General features: G+C 38.6%; 2 protein-coding genes across 4 annotated transcripts in view; one reads left to right on the forward strand and one right to left on the reverse strand.

The window, feature by feature from the left end:
- Positions 1 to 560: 560 nt before the first annotated feature.
- Positions 561 to 4,538, forward strand: med8 (mediator complex subunit 8). Its single transcript, XM_084922430.1, has 7 exons — positions 561 to 656; positions 878 to 999; positions 1,243 to 1,387; positions 1,469 to 1,609; positions 1,705 to 1,792; positions 1,881 to 2,120; positions 3,961 to 4,538. Exons 1-7 carry the CDS (start codon positions 651 to 653, stop codon positions 4,029 to 4,031), a joined length of 813 nt encoding a protein of 270 aa, XP_084778556.1. The 5' UTR covers positions 561 to 650; the 3' UTR covers positions 4,032 to 4,538.
- A 10,851-nt stretch (positions 4,539 to 15,389) lies between these two features.
- Positions 15,390 to 26,250, reverse strand: part of pbx1b (pre-B-cell leukemia homeobox 1b) — a 63,878-nt gene continuing 53,017 nt past the window's right edge. Inside the window, exons 6-9 of one of the 3 annotated variants that reach the window (XM_084921277.1) lie at positions 25,380 to 25,428; positions 22,457 to 22,569; positions 20,731 to 20,820; positions 15,390 to 18,355 (exon numbers count right to left, since the gene is read on the reverse strand). In XM_084921277.1, the coding sequence (XP_084777403.1) occupies positions 18,263 to 18,355; positions 20,731 to 20,820; positions 22,457 to 22,569; positions 25,380 to 25,428 (345 nt within the window). In that variant the 3' untranslated portion in view covers positions 15,390 to 18,262. Of the gene's footprint in view, positions 18,356 to 20,730; positions 20,821 to 22,456; positions 22,570 to 25,268; positions 25,429 to 26,250 lie in introns of all 3 variants that reach the window. The other 2 variants (XM_084921276.1, XM_084921278.1) reach the window with 2 other exon arrangements.

Raw genomic sequence — 26,250 nt, forward strand, 5'->3', positions numbered from 1 at the left:
GCAAACTGAAGGTCCTGGTTTCTTTCTGCGTGCTCACGCTTCCTCCCAGAAGCATGCATGTTAGGTTAACTGTTGTGTCTGTGTATCTGAATGATTGTCTCGTGACATCAGGGTTCATATTGTTAAACAATAACTGCTTTACTGATAAGGCAGTAGCACCATGTTGTAGTTTAAAAGCCGTTGTATGTTGCTATATCTCAAGTATATAAATAAATGGAGCATTTATAAAGTAGGAATGTAATTGAGAACCTGCAAAGCGTTATCTGACACACACACACACACACACACACACACACACACACATATATATATATATATATATATATATATATAGAGAGAGAGAGAGAGAGAGAGAGTATACAGTTAATGTACAAATTAATTACTATAGTTTTAATTACTATAGTAATATAGATTAATATATATATACATTCAGTTTTTACATATATCACATTTGAACTCTAAACTCTAAACTGAAATGTTTGCTTAAATGTCGCATAAGTTGTTTACTGGATTATTTGTTTACGAGAAAATTTTGAATAAATAAACGTTATAGCGTTTCCGCCATGTTTAACCAGCAGGCTTTTACTTTGACAGTGATGAACCGGAAGTGCTTCTGTGTCGCTTGAGGTTGGCTAAATTCTACTTGAACAATGCAGGTAATAAATATGAATATATATTCTGTACGACAGTATAATGCCTTCTTAGATGCAGTAACATTCATTAAATTTTTTGTTTATTTTGTCTGATGACTCATTTTCTTCTTGTTTAAGTGACTGACTCTTAAGTGGCTGAGGTTATGCGCTCTTTAGCCGTTTGGCTAGCACAACTGTGTATTTGCAGTGTTTGGGAGGTTTTTAATGCTTTTGTTGTCTTTTAGCAACGAGAAGAGAAACAATTAGAGGCGTCAGTGGAGTCTCTCATTTCGCGGGTGGCTCACGTTAAAAATGCTCTGCACAGTTTCATTTACAAACTAGAAAACGAGTACGAGCGTTTGACGTGGTGAGTAAAATTGTTTTCATTGTAAAGCAGGCTGTTTTGTTTTAAAAGAAACGAGCTAATACTTTGTTGTTCAAGCAGTTTTTGACAACAACATATAAACACATTGTGTTCCTTTTATTTACAGGAGCAAATTTGACAGAAACTGTGGAAAATCTTGTCTTGTGGATATACAGATTTGATTTGAAACGCGTGCTTTGTGGATTATTTTGAGCTCTCACAGATGTGCCCTTTTTTGTCCTATAGGCCTTCTGTTTTGGATAACTTCGCCCTTCTGTCTGGTCAGCTGAACACCATCAATAAACTGCTCAGGAACGAGAAGACACCGTCCTTTCGCAACCAAGTTATAATTCCCCTGGTCCTGTCTCCAGACCGAGATGAGGACTTGGCAGTGAGTACCACAGCTGATAACACGTTTCCTCTTTTGAAAAAAGAAGTAGTTTCTCTGAGCTGTCTGTTTACCTGCTCTCAGAAACTCACGGAGCAGCGCGTTCCAGTGTTCAGCCATGAGATCGTACCGGACTACTTGCGGACCAAACCTGACCCAGAGGTGGAGGAGCAGGAGAAAACGCTGAGTACAGAGGCAGCACGTATTGTCCCCGATGTGGCCCAGGTTAGTTTGGACTCGCATAAAAGAAAATATTCTGTCATTTTTGGGAATATTTTGCAATTTTTGTTTAAACCTTCAGGTTTTATTGTCATGAACAGAAACAGATTCAGGCTTTGAATAAGATTTGCACTACTCTGCTGGAGAAGCTAAGCAACCCTCGTGAGGACAGAGATGCAGAAAGTGCTGGTATGTTGCACTTCTGCTGCAGTTTTCTTTAATAAATTACACAAATACAATGGTGACTCTCAAATTTTATTTTATTTTTTTTACACAGCTATGCGACAGAGCAAACCGTCTTTCAACCCTGCTGACACTAACGCATTAGTTTCGGCCGTTGCATTTGGAAAGGGACTTTCCAAATGTAGGCCTCCTGGTCCCGTGGCCCCTGGACACCAAGGACAGGGGTCCATGATGAGTGGAGGTCCAACCTTACAGCAGGTCACTATTGGTGGGGGTTCAGGCCAGCAAGCAGGTATGGGAGGACCTGTGGCTCAACAGCAGCAAGGTCAGACAGGTAGGAGACTTGGAAAGCTGAGTTAGTATTTTACCTGAGCACAGCATCACAGTTATGTGAGAGCCAGCCATAGAGTGCTTTGCCGTGTTTCTTCAGTTTTCTTCAGTTTCAACATTTTACTGATGACAGTCATTAGTTTTTGAATTATAATGAATTAAGTGTGATGCTCCATTTAAAAATTATGGTCACTTTAAGAGGTAGGAAGGTGAATTATACAGGATATGTTAAAGACAAAGTTTTAAAACACCAGGCTAATAGCAAAAATGCTCAGTTCTAGGCTTCATAACAGGATACTCAAACAATTTTACATTATCATGCAGTTTAATAAACTGACTTTTCCAATATTTAAAAAGAAAACAATAATATTGCACAAATGAAAAAACATTCTCAAGCTAATGTGCCCATTTTTCCCATGCAATAATCCATCTGTGCTTCCACCCAAATGCAGAGGCTGAAGGGACCGTGGCGCGTACTGACGATTAGCCCTTATTAGGGGGCATTAACAGTCATATCTGATATATATATATATTATGATGAGTATTACAAAGTAGTTGACTGTCATCCCTGGCTTTCCAAACATGGACATGATTTAAAATAATAGATGGCATTTTGTCATAAATTTGGTAGAAATGCCAACATTTCTGCATAGAATTCATTTCTGTGGTCTAAGTATAGTTGTTATCATGTAGTTTACAGCTTAAAAACATGTTAAGGTGTGCACTACCTGTTTAATTTAACTTGAAATGAGCTTTCACCTCAAAGTAATCCCCATATTAATGCCAGGAAACTTCCCACCAAACATTACATTGTAATGAGATGATAATATTCATTTTCATATGAAAACTGCTTGTTTGTTTAGATGTATTGATACTACTTTGAACTCTACAGATCATTTTCAAGAGTTTATGGACCTCGAAACTTGCACATTGACTGCTAGCTAAGATTGTCACAATACTAGAATTTATTGAGTATATACTCAGGGAACTACTAAATACCATTTTTGAGACCATGCTGACGATTTTGACCCCATCCTGCAACAATAGTAAAGAAAGGTAATAGTGAAGAACTCACATTTCAAAAAACATGTTGAATTTTTGCAAACTTTTTCAATAATAAGTTGGATTCAACAAAATAGGTTTTTAAGATTCATCTGATTTCTTTTATTAATTTAAAAAATATTTTTTCTTCTTGTCCACAACTGCATGCAGCCTCTCTGTCATCCACCATCCACTCTGCAGCTCTTTGCATCCTCAGCTCTGCTCTTCAGGCCTGAAACCCATCTGAATAAGCTACTCTTCTCCAGATTTGACTTTTTATTTTCTTGGATTATCCACTCATGGCTGTGCAGAGCAGCCTACTCGATTCACCATGTGTCCATAACCCGACTTGCCACAACTCTATATTCAATATGCCATCTGTCATTCATAATCATTACAGGCTAACTACAGCATGCTAGCTGCTGCGTTAATGAACTGTTAAATACTTCAGTGCTGTTGAAACAGACGTTTTACTGACCTCTGAAATTCCTCCTCAAGTGTTGCTCAGTGTTATGAATGCTAACAACTTTAGTTGTTAGTGAGGGGAGGAGCTGTGTGCGTCACTGTCTGCAGACTGTCTTCAAAGATGGCACTGTTTGTATCGATACTATGGCAAATGAGAATCTCAATTTGATAGTCATTTTGGAGTTGATTAATATTGGAGTATTAAATTAAATAAATTTTTTTGACAACCCAGCTGTTAACACAGGATGTTTTGAATGATTTATATCTGCACTTGAAGAAAGAAAAAACCTTAAAGATGCATATATAGGGTTGATCTCTTCCCTTTGGTTTTCTCTCAGGAAAAATGCCAAGCAGCATCAAGACAAACATCAAATCTGCGTCTGGGTCAATGCATCCTTACAACCGATGAGCGGCCTTCTTCTCACCTGTTACCATTCGGAGACTCACCTTCAGAGGTGCCAGCATTTACAGTAGAAAACTGTCACTTCTGTTTAATGCAGGGGTGGGCAAAACATTTTTCCAAGGGGCCTCATGAAAAACTGGGACTGTTGCGTAGGGCCCCATTTATAACTTGAACTGATCATTATGAACTCATTATGAACATTATGATCTCATTACAAGGTTATTGGTACATCCTTCCACAAGTTCAAGTTTCTTTTGTGGCGTCTTGGAGAAATGATTTCCCCATGCCTGTTTTAGTGCGTTATTTTCATGGAGAATAATAAATACAAAAACAGCATGGGGATTTTTTTTTTTTTCACATGTCACTGAAGCTGTTGTAGTTTTTGATGTCACATCTAAATGTCAGTGTTTGTTTGAACCACTAGATGGCAGTCTGCTTTCATTTCTGGAATTATAGTTTTGGAACTGTAATCAGGACACTTTTTTTCAATTAAAAACAATGTGCTCAAAATAATTCCTTGTTGTGTAATTAATCCACTGTTTACTGTTATTTCATTATTATTAATACACTGAAGGTTTCTATAAATTACTAAATCTTAGTGCCTTGATGCGGAAGCTCTCGTTCTCATCAAATGACCATCCCCACATGTTAGATGTGCACTATGATCTGATGTCTGTTTCACATTTCTGCCCTTTATTTCTTCTTCTGCTCCTCTTTGTCCATTTGGCTGCAGTACCAAAGGTGAGAATAATGAGGGTGGACGTTGCTCTGTGTGGCCTGATAATGTCAAAGTGTTTAAGGGGGGAAATGAGGAAGTATCGGTGCTGACGTGTGAGGGGGGCCTCTCTCTGTGCCGGCTGAGTCTGTCCACTCCAATCCCTGTCCTGCTGCACAGCACAGTGACCGTGCTGCTGTCACAGCATGCAGACCCATGCCTGACCTACATACACCCTCTGTCCCCAAACAGGCGGACGTCTCGCTGTGTCAGCCGCCGTGGTCAGATGCTCTGCTGAGACAGCTCAAAGCTGCACAAGGTCACACTTGTGTCCGTGGATGAGGTCTAAATTTTAAACAAAGAGCTAACGGGCAACATCCTGCGAACATCACAAAACAGAAAGGTTCAGCTGAGGTTATCTGCCAAACTATCATCCAAACTTAGAGACTGCAGAGGACACACTAGGATGGACTGTTTTCATACCATCCTAGTGTTAAATTTGACTTTATACACAGAAATATATCCTAGATTCTTTGCAAAACATGTTTGTTTTTTTTCCTTCATGATTTCTGCAAATAAAGTGACAAACTTTATTAGGTTTTTCCTGTTTTCTTAGATGGTCCAGTTACATATAATTGGCATATTCCAAATAGTATTAGATATGATGATAATCCAAAACCAGTCCTCCCAAAAAAGAACAAATGATTTTAGGTTACTATTTTTTCATATATAAAATAGTCTATATTTTGACATATAAATCTTTTATTTTTAATTTAAGCAGTGATATTTACTTGCTGTCTCTGATGCTTTTATCTGCACTTCAGTCAGTTTTTTTTCTTTTCAAACCACCTTTAAAGGGTAAAAATATATTTAAGTGCTTATTTTTTAAATCATTGCTAATACTAAATCTAAATAATCTGCTGAAGATCCCTCCCATTTCAGTCAGCATGCCATCCTGCTTCAGATTTCAAAATGAGTCAAACAAATAGTTTACTTTTCCTCTTTAGTGGTAGTTCATGTTAAAAGATGGCCATGACCAAGTTGACCATGCTTCTATTCTTATAATTTTCTGTTGAACATTATAAGAAATTTTCTTCTTCTCATATAATAATGGGATATTGTAAAGAAAACATCGGCTTTCCTGATTGTCCAATCATTTAAACAGCTGCAGCGATGTAAATTGCACTCCCTGGTGAGTGCACATATAGTTCTGACACACTATCAGTGCCCCGAAACCACCGTCGCCACTGCATCTGAACCTTGTTACAACAGCTAATCGTCTCTCTGTTGTGCAATTAGAGCGTTCATTTACTCCCCGTCATAAAATATGAATCTGAACAAAATCCATTTACGCTGCGGTACAAAACCAAAGTGAAGCAGTTTTATGAATTTGGTAAAAGTTATATTGGCACCAGAGTCTGATTTTGTGCCTTACTACAAAAATGATTTTGGATTAGACAAGCAATGTAAAGTCATTAACTTTATGGCAAAACAGCATAAAAAGTGTAGGAAAAACTGTGGACAACACAAACCGATGTTGTAAACCTTCAAACTTTTCCCTGCATCATCTAAAAGAAATAGTTTTGACACTCCAGCCTTTTAGTAATTTAAATGATCATAAATAAATAAACAAATAAAACAGTAGCTTAATAATTAGCAGCCAAGGTAATACAACATTCATCACATACACTAGTTTTGCTTAAAGCTACAGACTAACTTTAAACTTTGCAACTTTGCAGGAGGAGAGCAACTCTTAAATCACGTCTAATTAAATATTTCATTTAGCTGCCTTATTAGTTAAAATATATTTAAGCAGCATATTGAATACAGATTTCCATGGAAGCCCGTTTCTGCCACAAAAAAAAAAGTATCCATGACTCAAAATTTCGACTTATTTTCTCGAAATTTCGACTTATTAACTTCAAATTTCGACTTATCAACTCGAAATTTTGAGAAAAGTAACTCAAAATTTCGAGTTAGCTCTGCCAATCAGTAATCTATCTGGAATGCGCACTAAAAATCCCCATCGCAACAAATTGGCGCTTTTTGAGAGTACGTTTGCTGAGAGTAACTCCATGTGATTCAGCTAATAACACAAGGATTTCATCATTTGTGAAGCCACACTGTAAAAAATCAGCAATTTGTGCATTCATGACTGGCTGTAATACTGGTAGCTTAGCTATAACATTTGTAGCTTAGAGCTTCAGCTTCTGGGTAACAATGACATCATTCACGTAGATTGCTGATAGCAGTTAACATCGAGATATTAACTCAAAATTTTGAGAAAAGTAAGTCAACATTTTGAGCTACTTTTCTCGAAATTTCGAGTTAATAAGTAAATAAGAGAAAGATAACTCAAAATTTCGAGTTATGGATACTTTTTTTTTGTGGCAGAAACGGGCTTCCATAGATTTCAGTGCACTCTTTATGAAACAGGTAAAACTAAACTTCAGTGGCTGCAGTCTGGCTAGATAAGGCTTATTAACCCACCTTTTCTTTAAAAGTAAATAGTTTTGATGACCCATGTTATCAGAGAGTGAGTTTATATTTGAAGTAGCTCTGCTAAAAGTGAACTGGTCCACAGTTTAATATGTACATTTTGGCTTCATACTTATAGAAAAACAGTATTATGAAACCAGCTCTCAAATTTGTTTTTATTTATAAAAAGAAAAATTATTATTTTTCTTTAAAAACCACTTTATTCATTTAATCTTAGAGTAATAGAATCCCTTTCTGTGTCAGTATTCAATTATACTAGAAATTGTCTGTATTTGGTACTGACTTACTGTTCCTTTTGCCAAATCAATATGTTTAAATAAAGATTTGTTTTGGTTAGCTGGCCTAGCCTAACCATCTCATTAGCAGTAACTACCCTGTCATAGCTCATTACTCTTTTCAAATTTCCATGATTTAATGTTGTTAAGCTTAGTTTAAACCCAATATGATTAAAGGCTAATTGAACAATTTAATTATTTATTTAATTTTTAAACAACACCCGCTAAAAGCTAACCGAGTTAGCTTAGTTGAGTAGCAGAAAGTTGCCTCTGTCACTGTGATTAATAAGGAATAAATGCTAAAGGTGAAGTTTAACTTGTGTAACACAGGTGACACATAAAAGGAAAACCAAAGCAAAACCCTTTTTTGTCTTTGGAACTGTTTGAGGAATTAACAACATTAATCCAAAGGATTTTTCCTCAATTGGTGTTGGTGCAGAGACTGCTGTGTAACGTGTTGGCCCAAAATCTCCAGTCTGTGTTTAGTTGCATTGATGTCTGGTGCCTATGGAGGCTATAACAAACCACTCACAGATCCCTCATACCCTGTAGATGGGGGGCATGTCACCGTGGAAAAGTACACTCTTGTCAGGATAGAAAGACTACAACTATAGATGAGCAGTACTTTGTAATGAAACAAGTAACATGCCCCCTACTCCATGAAAAAATTCCACCAGATCCTTTCATTATTCGAGGCCCATTTGTGCCAGTATCTGTTGCACGTTTTGTATATGAGCCTTCACATGATGTTTCATAAGCTTTTTTTCTCATCTCCATTGTTTCCTTTAATGATTCTGCCTTTGTATGACACATCAGGTCACAGAGACCATAACAGGGGTCATCAGCGTTTTATTTTTGGTGCACATTGAGGTTTGGGATTTGGCCCATTCTGTAAAATGATCCCTGAAATTACTGTTTTGACAATTAATTGAAATTCATAAAATCAAGACTGTGTGCGAGGAGAGCCTCAGAGAGGTTTTATATCACATCCAGTGCCGACTGCCTCTGAGCCTCGCTGTACATAGTGGATAATGGGGAAACTCAATATGACAGCTGCCTCCTAAATTACAGTATACACTATATAGCAGGGTACACAGAGCAGGGGTAACTAGACGGTTTTTAACCAGACACAAATCCGTCCTGACAACATAATCAGCATTGCTATCTTTTGAAAAGACAGGATTTCCCTCTGAAGCGACACACTGCAGTGACCAAATGTGTCAAATGACTTCATGTCCAGAAATGCAGGAAAAACATTTAAGAAGATAAAAACACAGAGACACAAACCCCAAATAAATGAGCTCACAGAAACAAGCGAGCAAGAGAGTGGACGTGAATAATCCTTGCATATGACTGAGCTAATTATTCCAGCAGCCCTGGATACGGATGTTCTTCATTAAATATTTTTTTGTTTCATTTCTGATTTATGTTTTGGAGAGATAACTTTCTCATTTATTTAATAAGAGCATCTCCTGGCACAGTTTTAAAGGTTTTCTTTATTTTTCCTGTAATTGAAGAACATGATAAGGTCCATAACTTGCTCATTATGGAAGCTTAAGGCAAATATAAAGAAAGAGTTTACAGCCTTAAACTCCCACACCCCAAAAAAGGCTCAAATATTCTGCAGAGTCTAATTCAAATGTTCCACGGTTGAAGTCACTTGAAAGGCTCCGATGACGCACGCGGATCTGTGAAATCTTTTCCAAATGTCTTCTTTATGAAAGTTGGGATCAGAGGAATTCATTAAGGATCTGTGGGTGGCATAGGCAAAACGAGTACTGAGGCTTTGCCAAACTGAACTGTTTCCAAATCTGAAATCTGCAACGCTGACTGGAACACACCCACAGTCACTAATTACTTGACCCTATTCCTGCGCAGCCTTGTGGAGTTATTTTGTGATTCATATACGGTCTATCAGGAGAGAAGACGACTTGTTTCATCTTATTAATGCAGAAGGTTTCCTTGAGACAAAGCTTCTCCACCTCAGACCTTACATCGTCTACTTCAGAAACCATTCCCTCAGGCGCATGTGTGCAGCCTTGTGAGTGTGTGTGTGCATCGTGTTGGCAGACGCTGTATCGGGTGCACATTATGCATTGTGAATAATCCTGCCTCTTGATGAGCCTTATATTGTCATCGATATAATGTGAGCCCTGAGCCCTCCTGCATGTGCCACATGCATTGTGGTCATTGTGGTTGAAGAAGATTGATATGAAATTCCATTGTTGAGAAGGCTTAGATGTACTAAGATGAGGTCAAAGAAGGCAGATGTGATTATAATGAATGTTTGTCTTAGCCTATAGAGAGACACAATCCTGTGCTTGTTCCCTGTCCGAGTATATAGACCAGAGAGCTGGATTAGACTCTTAATCTAATAGACACCAAGGTGCTTTAATTAATTCATTAATTTTTTCTTTCAATCAAAAATGTATTTTTACATTTAAATTTCTTCCTCGAGATCTTAAATTTCTGTTATTTTCTATTTTTAAGAAACAGCATAAATGAGAAGTCTCCCTAGTTATGATTAAACAACATGGAAAGCTGTAGTTGCACATTAATCCTATACACCATTTTATTGTATTGCATCTTATTACTGTTCAGAGATGAATGAAAATGAAACTGCAGAGATGAATGAAAATGAAACTGCAGAGTTTGTGGTCAAACTGGAAAGGGACCATGGGATACATCCATGGCTCAGCTGGTAGAGCTGGTTTGATCCCCAGTCTCTCCACTTGCTGAGAGTCTCAGGCCACCAAACCCCAAGTTACCCTGCAGGGCATCAAAACACCTTGCGTGGTTATGTGTGTGTGTGTGTGTGTGTGTGGATGAGAAACACACTTCAAATACTTTATAACACTGCAAAGTTTAAAAGGACTATATAGGTGCTGGCTATTTAAAATTTTACCCTGCTGCCACTGTGACCAAGCTGCCTATCCGGTCGTTAAGTGATGACGTGACGAATCCTACTTCCGGGCCTAAAGTAGTCTGCGTTTAATATGGCTTTTGTGTTGTTAACAGGTTTAATGTTTTGTATTTTCTTATATTTAATCTCAAAAAGCTCCTAAAACAGTCAGTGATCACTGTTGACCTCCCTCGGCTTTTATTACCGCTAATCATTTATTTAAGCTCAGTTTTTAAAACCTTAGGATGTAACTACAGCCCAGCCCATGCAGCAGTATATGAATGACTAACCTCGTATTGTGGATGGATTATCTCAGTTGTTCTCCTGGCTGAAGTTTGGTCCTTTTACAGCATCCTGCCATGCGATTACATTTGTTCCTGACCACCGAGAACACTCATGTTAACTTTTATCGAGTGGAAAAAAAGTTAGCTTGTTTATATTATGCTAACATAGCTGTGTCGCTAGCGGTCACGTAGCACATCATTATATACCAGCTAGCCAAACTTCAGTAACCCTACAAACGTCACTGCTGTTTAGTTTTCAGTCTTCATTTATGTTGGAAGTGATAACAGAGATGTACGTTTTAATTTGTTTCCAAAACCCCGCAGTCAAGACATGCTATATTGTATTTAGATAGAAGCTAGCGAGCTAACTTCCTTCTAACTTCTAACTCCGTTAAATGTCATAAATTACGTTTTCATGGATGCCTGGATGTTAAACTCAATTGTTACACCTGGTAGAGCAGAACGCTGATCATTTTATTAAAGATGAAAGACTTTAGACAGTTTTTCAACTCTCAGTAATGCCATAATGATCGTTTGATATATGTACCTGCAGCGGAGTTTAGGCCCAGACACGGCTAGTGACGTCAGACTTAACGACCGGATAAGCAGCAGAAAATGCCTTTCAATTAATTAATCATTATTCAGACAATCAATCATTACTTCCTCTCAGTGCACAAAAATACAGCAGGAATTTTGGGAAACGGATACAGACATTTTACACCATTTGCATCATATATCATCAGAGTCTGTACAGTAGTGATCAACATGTACAGTTCATCCAGACTGTGACATCACCCATTGGTTACAGAGTCCTGCTATGAATCCTCAAGCTGAGTGATTTGACACGGCAGCAGACAAGGTAGAGCTAACACTGCTTTATCTCTGATTTGACACTAGTAAGTAAAGTTTATTTATGAAGGGCTTCACAGACAAACAGTCACAAAGTGCTGTACACAGAAAGAGTAAACTAAATAAGAACTTTAGTGCCATAACAGCCAATAAAAAAACCAAAACAAATAAAAACATATTTTTTATTTAGAAACGTCATGTATTAATTGAGACTCAAATCTAGTGACTGAGACCCTAAAGTCATCTGGAAAATGTTTACTGAGGTCAGGGGGTAAAGGGAGCTCAACGTATTTTCTAACAGACGTTTATACTATTGGACTTCTTTTTGCAGCCACAGGAGTTACCCCCTGGTGCCCCCCCCCCCACCAGAGCACAGCGCATTGTGTTCCGCCTCCTGATTGGCTGTAGACCATTGTCAATCAATCTCGTGCCTTGTCTCCTGTACAGTACAGAATGCGTTCAGCTTGTCAAATTTACGCAAATCTTCGATCGCTAGCAGTGCGGCTCTGAAGTGCTGTACTGTATGTTTGTAAGTTTCCCCCCCAACAAACAAAACAATGTCAACGAAACGTCGTCACCTGCAGGTGCCTTTAGTTTCATTCTATAATACTGGACTTATTTTTCTACGAAGGTTTGAACTTTGAGAGAGTTTAAACAAAAGAGAAAAGTGAGAAAAGTGTATAAAGTGGGTAGTGGGGTGTTTTACGGCCTTAAAACATCTATAACAATTGTAAAAGGTAAAGTTTGCTACTTCGCGGATTTCACTTATTGCCGGTTATTTTTGGAATGTAACTCTCGCGATAAACGAGGGACTACTGTAATTTATATTCTCAATGTTTGGCTGTTACAGTGTGAAGTAATGCTTTGCTTCAGGTGAAACACTAACCCATCTCTGCATGTTTTTTACCTGGCTGTCCTCGCTGCTGCTTAGTGATGTTCGATTCGTGAACGAATTGTTCAATACTCGAGAATCACTTTCACTTTAGTAGAAATATATCTAGCTTATAATTAAAATTGTGGGGAAAAAAACAACAGCCAGTTTCTTAACAAAAACATTTCTGCTCTGAACTGGAAGAAAAAACCCTGAGTAGAAGCTCACATCACAGTAGCATCGCTCAGCTAACATGCTAACAGCACATTTGAGTTACTCACCCCCTCCCTTGCTGTGCTGAATCATAGCTCCCGACCCCATCTTTATATTTTCTTTTTCCTATATATGAAAGTTGCTAATATGTAAGGAATGTCTATTCTCTGAATGTGCAATATATGGTGCATTTTGTTTGTATGTTAATTTTACTAATAAAAAAAAAAAAAAAAAAATGATGGCAAAGAAAAAAACAACAAAAAAACTAACCCCCTCCCTTGCTGTGCTGAATCGTAGCGTAAGCGAATCACTCAGGACTCACTAACCCCCTCCCTTGCTGTGCTGAATCGTAGCATAGACGAATCACTCACTCACTCACTCACCCCCTCCCTCCTGGCTCACGTCTTCTTCTTCTTCTTCTTCTTGGTTGGCAACCAATGTTAAGACGCATTACCGCCCCCTGGCTCACAGCTCAGTGGACATTTAGATGAGAAAATATATTTGACACATTTAAGGAAAATACTAATAAAATAAAATAAAAATAAATAAATGTTCCCTTTCGAATTTTTTATTTGCTCTTTTTTGCTCTATAAAATAGTTGTTTTCTTTTACAATCATTCATCTTAGCAGTAGGATTTACATTAAAAGAGAAACAAATTAAGTTTGAGTGAAAATATAAATTTTTGCACTCTCTGGTCAACTGACTCAGTGACTCAAATGACTCAGGAAATCCAATTCACTTTGGTGAGTGACTCATTAAAGCTCGATTCAGTAAAAAGAATCGAATTTACCCGTCACTACTGCTGCTGACCCACAGCTCCTCCCATACCTGCTTGCTGGCTTCATCTTTCACACTCGGAAACTACATCCGTCTTTTTAAACGGTCATTGGTGGAGATGAGATGTTGAGGTTCCACCTCAGCCCAGGTGATATGCCAGCTATATGCCAGCTTAAATCGCTCGATTTGCCTTGAGCCATCATGAATGCTCAGTCTATATTTATAATTTACAAACTAGTTAGCCACATGTGCATCAACTACCAATTTGCTATCTGTGCTCTTAACATAGTAGTAACAACATGACTTACTATTTATCAGCACAAACTTATTACTGTAGAACGACACCGTTTTTGGTACAGTTAATTAAGGATAAATTGTACAGTTAAGTAAGGAACAGCCCTTCGTCATGTTTGAGTATAATTCCTGAACATAGCTCAACAGACACGTTAACAACTTATTTTACAGGCGGCGCGGGGTTTATGATCTCTACAGCACCTAGCCACCAGGGGGCAGTGTAGATATGTTGCCAGTGGCTCTGTTGTGCATTGTCATTAAACAAAACTGACAGCACATGAACTAGCAGGTACAATACCAGGAGCAGCAAAATGAAACGGGAACTTTGATTTTCTTTCTTTCTTTCTCTGTGCATCCAAATGCCTTTTGTTTTTATGTTGGTAAAATGAGAAAAGGTAGGAAAATGTTTCCTCACAAACTTAATATATAATAGGTATCATATACATTAAAAACCGTTGCTTATTAATGAGTTTTAACCAGGACAGCAAAGATTTTAACTTGCGAATCACCAGCTAAATGCTTACTGTGAATGGTATGCCCTTATTAACCTAATAATAATACCTGCCAATGGATTCTTGTTAGTTTTGAAAAGGATTTAAACCAGTTCAATTTAAGTTTTTAAGAAAGAAAAATTAGTGGGTTTTCTTAGGGTAATGTTCTTTAATTGCTCTTAATCTAAATCCCTTCCCAAGGTAAGGTTAAAAGAGTTAAGGTGGTCCAGATTCTGTTGCTGATTGGATTTATACTTTCATGATGTAAAATGAACAATGATCAGTGTAGTCTTCATAAAAACCTGCAGTGCATTTGTCACGGTACAGGATGTTTTACAGCCTTTTTTTGTTAAAGGACTCAGACATTCAAAAGAATGCACAGCGATTTTACTCAGAATGGGATTTACACCTTTTCACCATGTAATGACTGAATCAGTCTCACAATGCCTTTTTTTGGTTTGCAGGAGAACATGAATAAATTAAAGCTACACGTCCAGCACTTTTTGCCTTTCATTCCTGAAACACTGGCTAAAAGAAACCCTTTGATAGAAATAAGGAGGCCTCTCCATGTAATTACACTTGATCATGTTTGCATATGTCACTCCCACAGTCTCTGTCACGCTCCCTGATTTTGGATGCTCCTGGGAACCTCTTCCTAATCCACAAGTTCATGTTTCAGCCCCTTCCTTCTTTTTATTTTTTTTTCCAGAGGAGGGATGAATTGAAGAAGCAGAATCAGACATCCTGTCTGGTTTATCTGGAAGAGAGAGATAAGTGTGGATTCCGCCTCTTTCAGGGAACGCACATTAACCATGCCTCAGAGGGAGCGCTGGGTGTGGGGAAGGGTGGCGGGGGATAGAGGAGGTGTCTGTCTGCCGGGAGCACACAGCTTTCACTCACTGTGAAAACTGTGAAAATGTCCCCTTCACACCCTCGGCAGCTCAGGCCAAGCTCCGGTGCTATGTTAGTGGTGATAAAATGCCTCCATGCCACAGCCTAGTTGGAAGTGAGACGTGCAATGCTATCCAGAGGTGTTGGACTGACAAGTCTACAATGTGTTAACTTGTATCCTACAGTGACTTCTGACCCTGACCCTGTTACAAAAGTCTGCTGGAAACACCACACTCAAGTTTGTGGTGGAGAAAAGCACAAAGAGCAAACAAAACTTCACCAGAAAAATGACAAAACCTCCGTTTATGCAACAAAAGAAACTATTTATTTGGGATACGCATTGCCAGTACAAATTAAGAGACCATAAAACCTACACCTTTCAGCTATTTTTCTCCACAGAAAACAAGTTTTGAATCGGAATTAAAAAGACAATAGTTTTCCATTTGATACCTTTTTACATACGCAGAGATCTTAAAAGTTAAAACCTGTCAAGAAAAAGGCTCCACGATTTCACTCTGAAATCCTTATAAAAAAGAAGTTAACATTCAAAACACTGCAGTACGTTATTTTATTGAAGAACAAAAAGACATGCAACAAATAAAACATTTCATGTTTTACAAATTGGTCATCTTTCTTTTCATGTCTCTTTTCCTTTTATATTCAAAAACTAAAAAGCATCATTACATGAAGCTTCGATAATATTTGACAGGCAATGTGAAAAGTAGAGTTAAGCCTTTTTTTGAGGGGTGCAAAAACAATCCTCGTGTTTGCCTTGCATGGCCGCCGCTGTCAGTTCACTCCAATGACTTCCAAAGACACGACTGAGGCAGGTTCTGTGCATCATTTCAATGGTGCTCGCCCCCTCGGCTGTAATACTGAGCAGGTGAGTCGAGAGGGGAGCCGCTCTGAGTCATTCAAATGAGTTTGTCTGTTGCCATCACGCCGTCGTAGATCTCAACGCCCAAGCTCTGAGACATCCATGATTTCATACGTGTGTAATAAATACTGTTAAAAAAATACCTGTGGTTTTCAGGCTGTTTTGTGGCTGTTTGGGATCTCGGGACTGAATTTTCTCTCAGGGTTCAGTTCAGCTAAAATAAAAGCCAAAGAGAGGGCAATGTTAACGCTAACTTTTCACGTCACCTTTAATGGGACAGTAGCCATTTTGGACGCAGGGTTGTAACATGTGACATGAGTACAAAAGAATAAGAAGAATTTCACCGTAAATCCAACAGGAACTCAAAGAGGCTGCGTTAAAATAGCTACTGTCCAAATTCAAAGATGCAAAAAAAGAGTAAAGGCGCATATCTACATACTGTATATAGAGCATTCTTGGGCAATTCACACATAATGGTAGCATAAAAAGAAAAACAGTCAAAAGAATATCAAGTGAAACAAAAAAGATGACTTATTTGCAAAATGGAGACGCATAAAACTATATCCAAACATCTTCTGGATTTGTGTGCCATCAGGGTATTTGTTTTCATTTGAATTTATATAAACACTACTGTATTCCAAGTGCATTTTTTTGGCTTTGGATACAGAGTACTGGAGCATAATGAGATGCTCACTAGCACTGCAGATACTAAAATCATTCAAAAACAGGAAAAAGAAAACCCTCGATAAAGCTGATCCCAATGAGGAGGATAAAAATTCTGCCTTTTTTTTGGTATCAAAGTATGCAAATGCTCATGAGGACTATTGTAAGCATGTATACATTGTACTGTACATACGACAAAGGTCACAAATTTAATTTCACATTTCAGATTGGCATCATGTTGATGAGTGTAGTGTCATTTTAAACAAAGAAAAAAAGTGAATAAGTGAGAATATAATTACTTTCTAACGTCAGACGTTCTCTGGTGTTATCAGAGGTTACAAAACAGGTCAGGCAGATCAAGATGAACACATGCCGATTAGATTTGTGACTAAATCCTGAGGATTCAGTGAGACATTTTGAACAGAAAAAAGAAAAAAAATGAATATTGCAGAGACATATCTATTACATTTTTTAGCATGTTCCAGTTTTACAAACTTTAATAGGAAACGATTATTTATTTTTATCAAATTTTGCACATTTTTATTGACTTTTCCAATTTATTTATTGGAAAAGAATAAGTTGAGCAAAACCAAAAATCTTCTGATCTCAAAATGATTCATCTCGTGCTCAGACTTTTGGCACAAATGTGATTCCATACATGAATGAGAAAGGACATGCGATGTGTTCAATCCTGATGACATGATACCTTAAAAACTGAATTCCTGTTTGGTTACCAGCAGTATTTGGATCCGTTTGTCTCACTGTTAGATTTAAACAGTTTTTCTTTTTTTTCACATTTACAAATGCTCCCCTTTGACTTTAATCAGTAGATGTTATTGTGCTTTAATATATACGTCTTTGAGCTCAATTCCTTAATTTCTCGCTTTAAGATTGTAAAGTCTCTGCACTGTTGTACCGCGTGTTAGCTGAAACAGTGTCTGCTGTAGAAGTTCTGAATACAAACAATACAAACCGAGGCTGAATACTTAGATATCAGCTTACTAATATAAATGGACTAACATAATAATAATAATAATATGTCACAATGTACGGCATGAGAAATTTAAGGACATGAGATAACAATGTTTTCAAAATTCACCTCCAGAGCTGAACTTTGGCACCATAGGTAAAAAAAAGAAAAGTAATCTGGTATTGAAAACAGACGTGTAACGATAGGGCTCGATGTGGTGTGTGATAAATTTGTAAAAATACGAAACTTTGTAAAACCGAAGCCGTTTAAATTTTGTTTGCTATGTTATTATTTCGAATAGAGGTAGTGTGAAAGCATCTCAATTTACAAGATGTGGGCCAATACGCTGCTGTGAGCCTACTGTGTGAATATATACTGTAAAGAGAAATACAAAGAGGCAACATGGACATCAAGTGGAAACTGTACAAACTGTGTGGTGTGAATATGAGTCCCCTACGCAGGCTGCTAACGGTGCCGCGGTGGTCCAGATAGGAAAAGTGAACAGTTTTATCCGTAATGGTGAAAACGTCATCTCCAGACCCCGACTGTGCCGCGCCGTTTCCCATCCAGTCCCAAAAAAAGGGGGTCAGGGTATAAGTTTTGGAAGGGAGAGTTGTGGTGGATCGAGGAAAGTGGGAATCAAGAGGAAGCGGGTGGGTGGAGGATCAGTTGGAGGTATCGGAGTGAACGCTTCCAGGTCCTTCTGTAGGTGATGTCACTGATGAGGGGGTTGGAGCATCCTGCCAGCCGCCGTTTGCCTGGGAGGGGAAAAGAATCAGAGAGAACCAGAAGTGGGGCGTGAGTGTGTTGCTCTTCTGTTCAGTACTCGATGCAGCTCAAACACACTGAGATAAAAACGAATAGAAGTCCCGAGGGCAAGATAGTGCACCAACGCTGGGATACTTTGAACTACGCAGTCAAACACAGCCTTAAGTCAAACTGCCTCCTGGATTGGAGGAAAAGCTAACACAGCTCACATTACAGCTAATAATTCAGAATAAGACTGACATAAAAAAAAATACTGCCGTGTTTCCAGCTGAGCAGAAACAGAATTACCCCATCATACACTGCACACTCACTCATTTAAGCAATGACAACAATAAAGAGAGGAAAAGTCAACTTGTGCAAGATTTCGTCTTGAAATAAATTCCTGCTGCTGTCATTTTAAACAATATGAATATATGTAAATTGTATGGAAGGCCGTCTGAAACAAAACATGCACTAATTACGATGCTGACAGTAGGAATTAACATACAATAAGAACTCTGGAGGTCCTTTTCACCGCCAGAGACAGGCCTGTTAAAGAGCATTTAGGGTGTTAATAGCGAATTTAAAACCATCAGAAAAATTGGAAATGGTCCTCGACAGCCTTTCATTTCACAGCTTGTAATGTGTAATCAAAAGTGGAGGGGTCAGATTGTATAATGTAATCACCCGCAGCAGTCATTATCCAGCAGGCTTTTTTGTATTAGACACAAGATTCATTAAAGTCTGTCTTGACATGTCTCTAAAACTGTTTTTTTTTTCGGGATACAGGTCGTTCCTGCATTTAATTAACAATGAAGTTATAAAAGCGTTGCCATTTTTGAGATATATATATATATATATATATATATATATATATACATACATACATACATATATATATATATATATATATATATATATATATATATATATATATATATATATATATATATATATATATATATATATGTATATATGTATATATGTATATATATATATATATATATATATATATATATATATACATATATATAACTTTTATGCAAAGACAAACCAAAAACCACTTATGATGTATTTTGTAAATTGTACATTACAACAAAAGTGCTTCTATGCCCTGAATTCTGCAAAATAAAGGCCAAAAGAGGTTGAGATACCTCAGTGGAAAAAATCTAGTTTTCTACAAAAGACAGCTTTGTCATAACTTACTATTATCTGCAAAAATATTATATCAAACTAAACTGTCGTGCATGGATTGGAGAAAAAACAGGCAAGTGAAGAGCAGAGATTCCTAATTTACCAGCCTTAGCAACATAAATCACAGGCAAACAGGCTGCCAGACAGATATCCTGCTCCTACATTATGCATTGCAGAGCTTCTTTACAGGGTATAAAAGTGAATAACACAGCATACTGTGGCAGTGTAAGATGTGGTAGAGCAAGCAGGCGTCCAAGGAGAACCGTATCTGTGAGGTCAAAGGACTGAGAAAGAACAGGGCCTGAATACGTTAGCGTCCTCTCAGGGTTAGCACAGCTAGCTGTGGGATGCGCTCGGAGCAGCCAGGAAGCCTATTTGAATACACATACATGTTTTTATACGGGAGACATTTCATCTGATTATCATATGGCCAGTGAGGCACGACGACGACAGCGGAGGAACCCAGCCGCGGCTGTGACCGTCCTCGTCCTCAGCGCGGCTCGCTGTCAGGGCCATTAGTGTGGCAGGAACATGATCTGAGCAATGCGCTTGGATTGCTGTCCCAAGTCCACACTCTGCTCTCCTTGTGTCTGTCTTATCGATTTTCCCCTTTACGACACGGCTTGTCGCTGTGAATTTCCCTACTGTTTGCCGCCGCCAGCTAGCAACCCCCACCCCTCATACCCCCACATCTAAACCCGAACTCCGCAGAAAAATAAGACAAACACGTCGGGGACAAACCCCTATGGCACATGAGGAGTCATTTCCAGGAGCGTGAGGTTTTATTTTTAGCGGGACGGTGCTGATGTCTCCTGTGGGGCATTAACGGGAGCTTCTGGCCTTGGGGCTGCTAATCACGGGTCAGGTGGTCAGAGGGAGCTGAAGTCCAGAGCAAAGAGGTGTCACCTGTTTGTGCGGCTCTCTCACGGCTGACCATACGTGGCTGCAGGTGCTACTCCAGGCCTGATTGAACATGACAGGCTCAGAAGGCGGCTCTGCATGTGTGTGGCCAGCACCACGCCTGCGTACGGTGGGTACCGTGCTGCCTGTGGCACGAGTGCTAGAGAAGCAATCAACTAGGTGACCGTGGAGTGGAGACAAGTCCTACTAAGTGGCATTCTGAGCCCTATGGCTTTGAAATAATTGGTAGGGAGAGAAAGGAAAAACAAAGGGGAAAAAAAGGAAAGCTTACATTGATGCCCTGCGGACTGTACATCTGGTTGGCTGTGAGTCCTTCACTGTATCCGCCTGTCTGACTGATAACATGGCGAAGGGTATCCACCTGAAACATTCAGAAAGAGCAGACAAAGCAAGGTCAGAGTCAACACAAGAGAAGCACAAGAGAAAAGAGAGAGATGACAAGACAACAAGAGAGACAACAAGAGTACACTGCTGCAAGTATGTCCTTGGAGACAACAAAGTCCAAAACAAAAAGGGAATTCAGGATAAAGAGATGTTTGGTTTTTGCCAGCTGAAATCAAACTGTTTGTAGGATGAATACAGGATGACAAATCTTCTGCCCTTGAGACTGAGGTATTAATGACTCTTTTCCATCAAGGTAAAAGTAAGCAGCTGGGTGTTTTCTTTTGGAGGGGGTGTGCATGACAAGGGTAAAAAGGAAGTTTATTAGAAAATAAGTTGAACACATGCTCTTATGCCAGCAAGATTAACGATATTTAGATTAAGAAGATTCGTCATTAACAGCATGTGCCAGTCAAAGCAGAAATCATTAAAACATGACAAATAAAAGGTCCCCTATTAGTCCCACAAATGCTATCCAAGTCCCACTAAATTCTATAGAAAAAGGGTCTGAATTTTATTTTGTTAACAAGTAGTGTATGAGTACAAGTAAGTGCACAGAGGTAGAGGGCAATTAAGTCCCGCCCACATCAGAGGGGAAACAAGTTATTAGAAGCCTCCATGTGAGTTTCATCTGTTAGAAGAAAAAGAAAATCAAAATTCCCAAAAGCTACAGGGTGATGGAAAACAGTACCAACAGGTACAACCCACATCAGTTTGACGATTTCAGGCAGGACTGTGCTTAATTATTATTAATGAGAGTAATTATTTGTTGTTAATAAGTCAAATATCAAAATGTCAGTTTTACACCTATATTTCTGTAAGTTAAAAGCTACTTGTTATGCATTTCCTTACTTTCTGCTTGTATTAAATATGGCAAACATTTCAGATGCTTTTCTAGTCTTGGCTCGGGATGTTCTCACTGAGAAGGGATACTCTTAAAATGATCATAATGTGAACACAGAGGCTCCACCCACTGCTGTTCAGACCTATTTATAAAAGTGGCCAATCAGGAGGAAATTGCAAGGGAGGGAGCTAAACTGAATTGTTTCAGACAAAGCTTAAACTAAAAGGCTATACTCCTAGTATAAGGTAAATACAGATGATGATGTTGTGGTTCATGCAAAGCTATTCTAAGAATAACAAAAAATGGAGTTTGAAATGAGAATAACAGTTGCATAACTTCCATTAAAGTGGAATGTGGATGACTCAGAAAGCATAGTTGGTGATAAACATAGTTGACTAAAAGATATCTAACCTTAGCTTTGTAACTGCTAATTAAATACTGAATGCTAAAACACAAAAGTGTAACATCAGCTGAATCATTTCCCTCCAGTGGGCGTGGCTTTTTGAGGTTGAATCAATGCAGTCCATCTTGCTAGCTTCCTTGTAATTGGCTGGTTTGGCTGTAGATGTACTGTCACATTTCTGCAGTTCTTTTAAGCTAATATAAATTAATGTAAGCATTATCAGATGACCGACTTCCTGATACTACGAGGGTGAAATTACCCTAGTTACTAGTTAATTCATCTAAAACCTGTGTATGACGAGTCTGGCGTTACAAAGATCAGTACTCGATCCGCCCCTGTATCACCTTCTGTTCTGCTTTGGGGCCCTACCTGCGACTGCACGTTGGCTCCCACCTGAGCCCCCTGGTACGAGTCCCCATTGAGAGACTGCACGCTCATGAACAAGTCCCCCGAGTTTGACATGTTAAAAGAGCCACCAGAACCTGAAAGGAGAGAGGGAGCAGTCGAATCACAGAGAGACAGAGAGCAAGCAAAGAGGAGCAAGTCAGCCCGTTCAGGAAGCAGCCTGGAGGAGCAGCATGCAGAGGGTTAGCTAGCAGCCGTGCAGGCTGTTAGACCAGGGGGGTGAAGTGAGGACAGAGAAGTAGTGTATCAGGTATATGTTTTACCAGGTAATCTGTTTACATATTAGCAAAAAAGAATTAAGAAAGGAGCCCAGATTAATAAGAAATGCACTCAATTGCTGTCTCATCCAAGTAGCCTGAACTGCTTTCATTGAAAGACAAAACTATCTTTAGTGATGGTGACTTGTTGTCGTGTTTTTTTGGAGCATACAACATTTAAAAGACATTTTAAGAAGCCTGAAAAAGCCATTCTTCTTCTTAAGTCTGATATTTCATCAAAGGAAGACAGCAAATGATAAACATTTCCCAACAACACTGGACTGTAGAAAAAGATAAGTCTGGCATTCTTTCAAATTTTTACTACTTTATGCAATACATAAAGTGTATAAGCACACCTGTAAAGCATTAATATATGACCACACATGTACAGTGACCATGGATGTGCTGGTGTCAACAGGAGGCAGAGGGTTTGTCTGCCTCTAGAGAAAATACCACAGAAGAAGAATGATATAACGCTTATGCAAAAAGTACGGGGAGAGATTTTTTTTTACTTTGACTGATTAAGATGAGGGGGAGCTGTTACTACAATAAACATGTGGCTAGAAAACAGCCTGGGAATCATCACAAAGTAAACATGGCAACATATCAGTCTTAGTGTGGTACTAGGAGGATTATCCATCACCAGAGGGAGCCATAACAAGGGGAATAGAGGCTAATAAGATTTCAAGGTTCCAAGATGGCTGCCACGCCAGTCCCATTAAATGTGTGTCAAGTCTGCGAGTGATATTTAGGTAATTTAGGCACAGGCAGGTGGTCCTTTCGATCCACCCTCAGACCTAGGGGTTGCACATATTTTGATGTTACTGGATTACCGCTGAACTCTGAAGCTGGTCAGTTTGAGGCCTAGGGCTACCTGGACTCCACATGCAGGAGTGTAGTTAAACTACCGGGAACAGCAGTCAACAGGTTTTTATATTTTTTCTCTTATTTCTATTTCATTTGTCATTTATCTGTTCAACGTTAATCCTGAATTAAGAACTACTTCTGCTGAGGAGGGATTTGGCAAAGATTTTTAAATCAGCTGCCTTTCCTGACACAGAACTTTTGGGTATTTGTCTTGTCGCAGTCTTGAATGGGGATCTTTTACATGTCAGGCACATGTGTAAACCACTACACTATGATTACATAAATTATATTTCTCCTGGCCTGAAGATCACCTTCACTATTCAGGTTAAAGCTCTATATATCTATCTAAACATGCGAGCTGAGCTTTAATGTTGTGGCTTAAAATGCAGAATTACGACTGCTAGACATTAAAGCAAACTAACGCTCTGTTTTCAATCTTAATGTTGTTATTTGGTAAAAACCAAACAATGTTTTTGTTAGGTGTTCTTAGGTCAAATTAATATCCACTGCAAAAATTGCTATAAAAATTAATTACATAAATTAACTTTCATTCTTAACTAAAAATAAGTAATATCTCATAACAGTAGGGCATTGCAGTTTTTAATAAAGGCTACTAATTAAAACACGTAGTGTATTTAATTTTAAAAGCTTTATTTCACCTGTGGCTATTTACACATTTAGCAAAAAAAAGAAAAAAAATTATTAAATATTAATGTCCTGTAAGACTTGAATCCTTCATACTACTAATGAAAGAGGCAACTTTAACATTTTTCTATAAATTTTAGGCATTTTAAGCAAGTGTGAACTGAAATTTATGTTGCAGGTATTTTTCATATGAACATGGTATAGGTGGTATATTAAAAAAAAAAACCCCAAACAAACTACAATGTGTGTATGAAAGGTAAAAAAAGGAATGTAGATGTGATGGTTTGATAGATAGTGGTAACGTTAACCCTAATTCTATATACCGGATAAGGCAAAAATGGACTTTTCTGGAAAACCTGAATAGTTTTGATGTATTTCGGTTGGAATGATAAGTTTTTTTCCTCTGATTGGCAGCACTTGGGATAACAGTTGTATAAAAATATGAAGTACATTTTTTGATTGCCTAGGATTAGGTAATTGTGATGAGACGTCAGAGTTAATCATCTCTGTAAACGAATGTGGCTCGACAAGAAAAGTAAGTGGGGTCAATTCACTGTTAGTCTTTTTTCCACTGTTATTCACCAAAAATAAGAAAAATGTAGAATACTACCAGACTTATCCTTAGAGTGTCAGCAGAGACTGTGATAAATACAGAGTTTAATAAGCATACATGAAGAACAGGATTAATTGAGACCCAGACAAGAGGACAGTGAGATTATGGAGACTTGGCACGGGGTTCAGGTCGTCTAATCGGACATATTTTTCTTCTAGGGGGGTAATTAGAGTCGTGAAGGGGAAATGTTTAATTTGTTCAGCAGTAACGAGGGTGCTTTGTCAGGTTTTAGGCATGTTCTATGTATAACTGAGTTTGCCTGACAGATCTACTTTTTGATCCTTTACAAATTACCAGCATCAGCAATGAAAAAACTCTAAAATTGACTAAGTTGTAGTACACAGAGGAGGCACATATCTAATAGCTGAGCAGAGCCAGGGACTTCCTGTCTCACCTGCAGAGTTTGGAGTTGAGGGTGAATTTGCTTGGCTTCCATGTGAGGATGCATTAGCCGCATTCACGGCAGTTCTCGCAGCGTACATGTTGGCTTCTTCTTGGAACTTACCAATGTTTTTCTTGTATCTGATTCTTTTATTCCCGAACCAGTTGGAAACCTGAGCAGACAAACAAAAGAATATAGTTTAATTGTCACGACATATTACCACACAGAGGCTCTCAGAAAAACCATGGCAGTGTTTAGCTTGCATGGCCTTAATGGCATGCAAAACACTGCAGAGAGCCTCTGTCAGAGGTATGGGCTTCACAGACTGGTGCTGTGAATCTGCATTAGTGCCAGAATGGAATGATTGCCAATAACAGTCTCATTATGTCACCATGACTGCAGCTATCATCAGAACTCACGCAAGCACCAATCAGTCAACATCCGCTAACACCCATTACGGCTAATGGACTCCCAGATGAAGCCGGGGGGGTAATCCCAGCGCTAATGATAAACAACATTAAAATGAAAACCAAATCAATCCTGCAAAGTTTCCAATGCACAGAGTAGGTAAACATTCTCCTTTATTATGGCCAAGAAACGGAAACTCTACAAATCATTCGGCTACCGAGCAGCTTCCACAATCAGGCCCAGCTGCACCCTCCAATCATTCCTTAGAAATTAATGAAACCAATTGAGAAAACAATCCATTCCCAAATGATGGATTCAAAACACAAACTGCTGTTTACCTTGGTGTTGTCATTGCTTTCCGTATTATCAACTCTCACAGGAGTGAAACAACCTGAGTGCTGGAATGCAAAGATGTTTTAGTCTTCGCACTCGCCATGAGACAGATGTTGGTTAAGTTACCGTTAGATTTAATCATCAAATGCCTCAAATGATCCCAGCGCTGAATTTCACAAGCTGAAAGCAGCTGCTGATTAATCAATTAGTTGCTTTCTCGAAGATGTTCGATTAGAAACTTCAGTCTATTTTA

Source organism: Perissodus microlepis, chromosome 23 (genome assembly GCF_051167445.1).
Source record: "Perissodus microlepis isolate ML-2025 ecotype Zambia chromosome 23, ASM5116744v1, whole genome shotgun sequence".
In the NCBI taxonomy this organism is placed as follows: Eukaryota; Metazoa; Chordata; class Actinopteri; order Cichliformes; family Cichlidae; genus Perissodus; species Perissodus microlepis.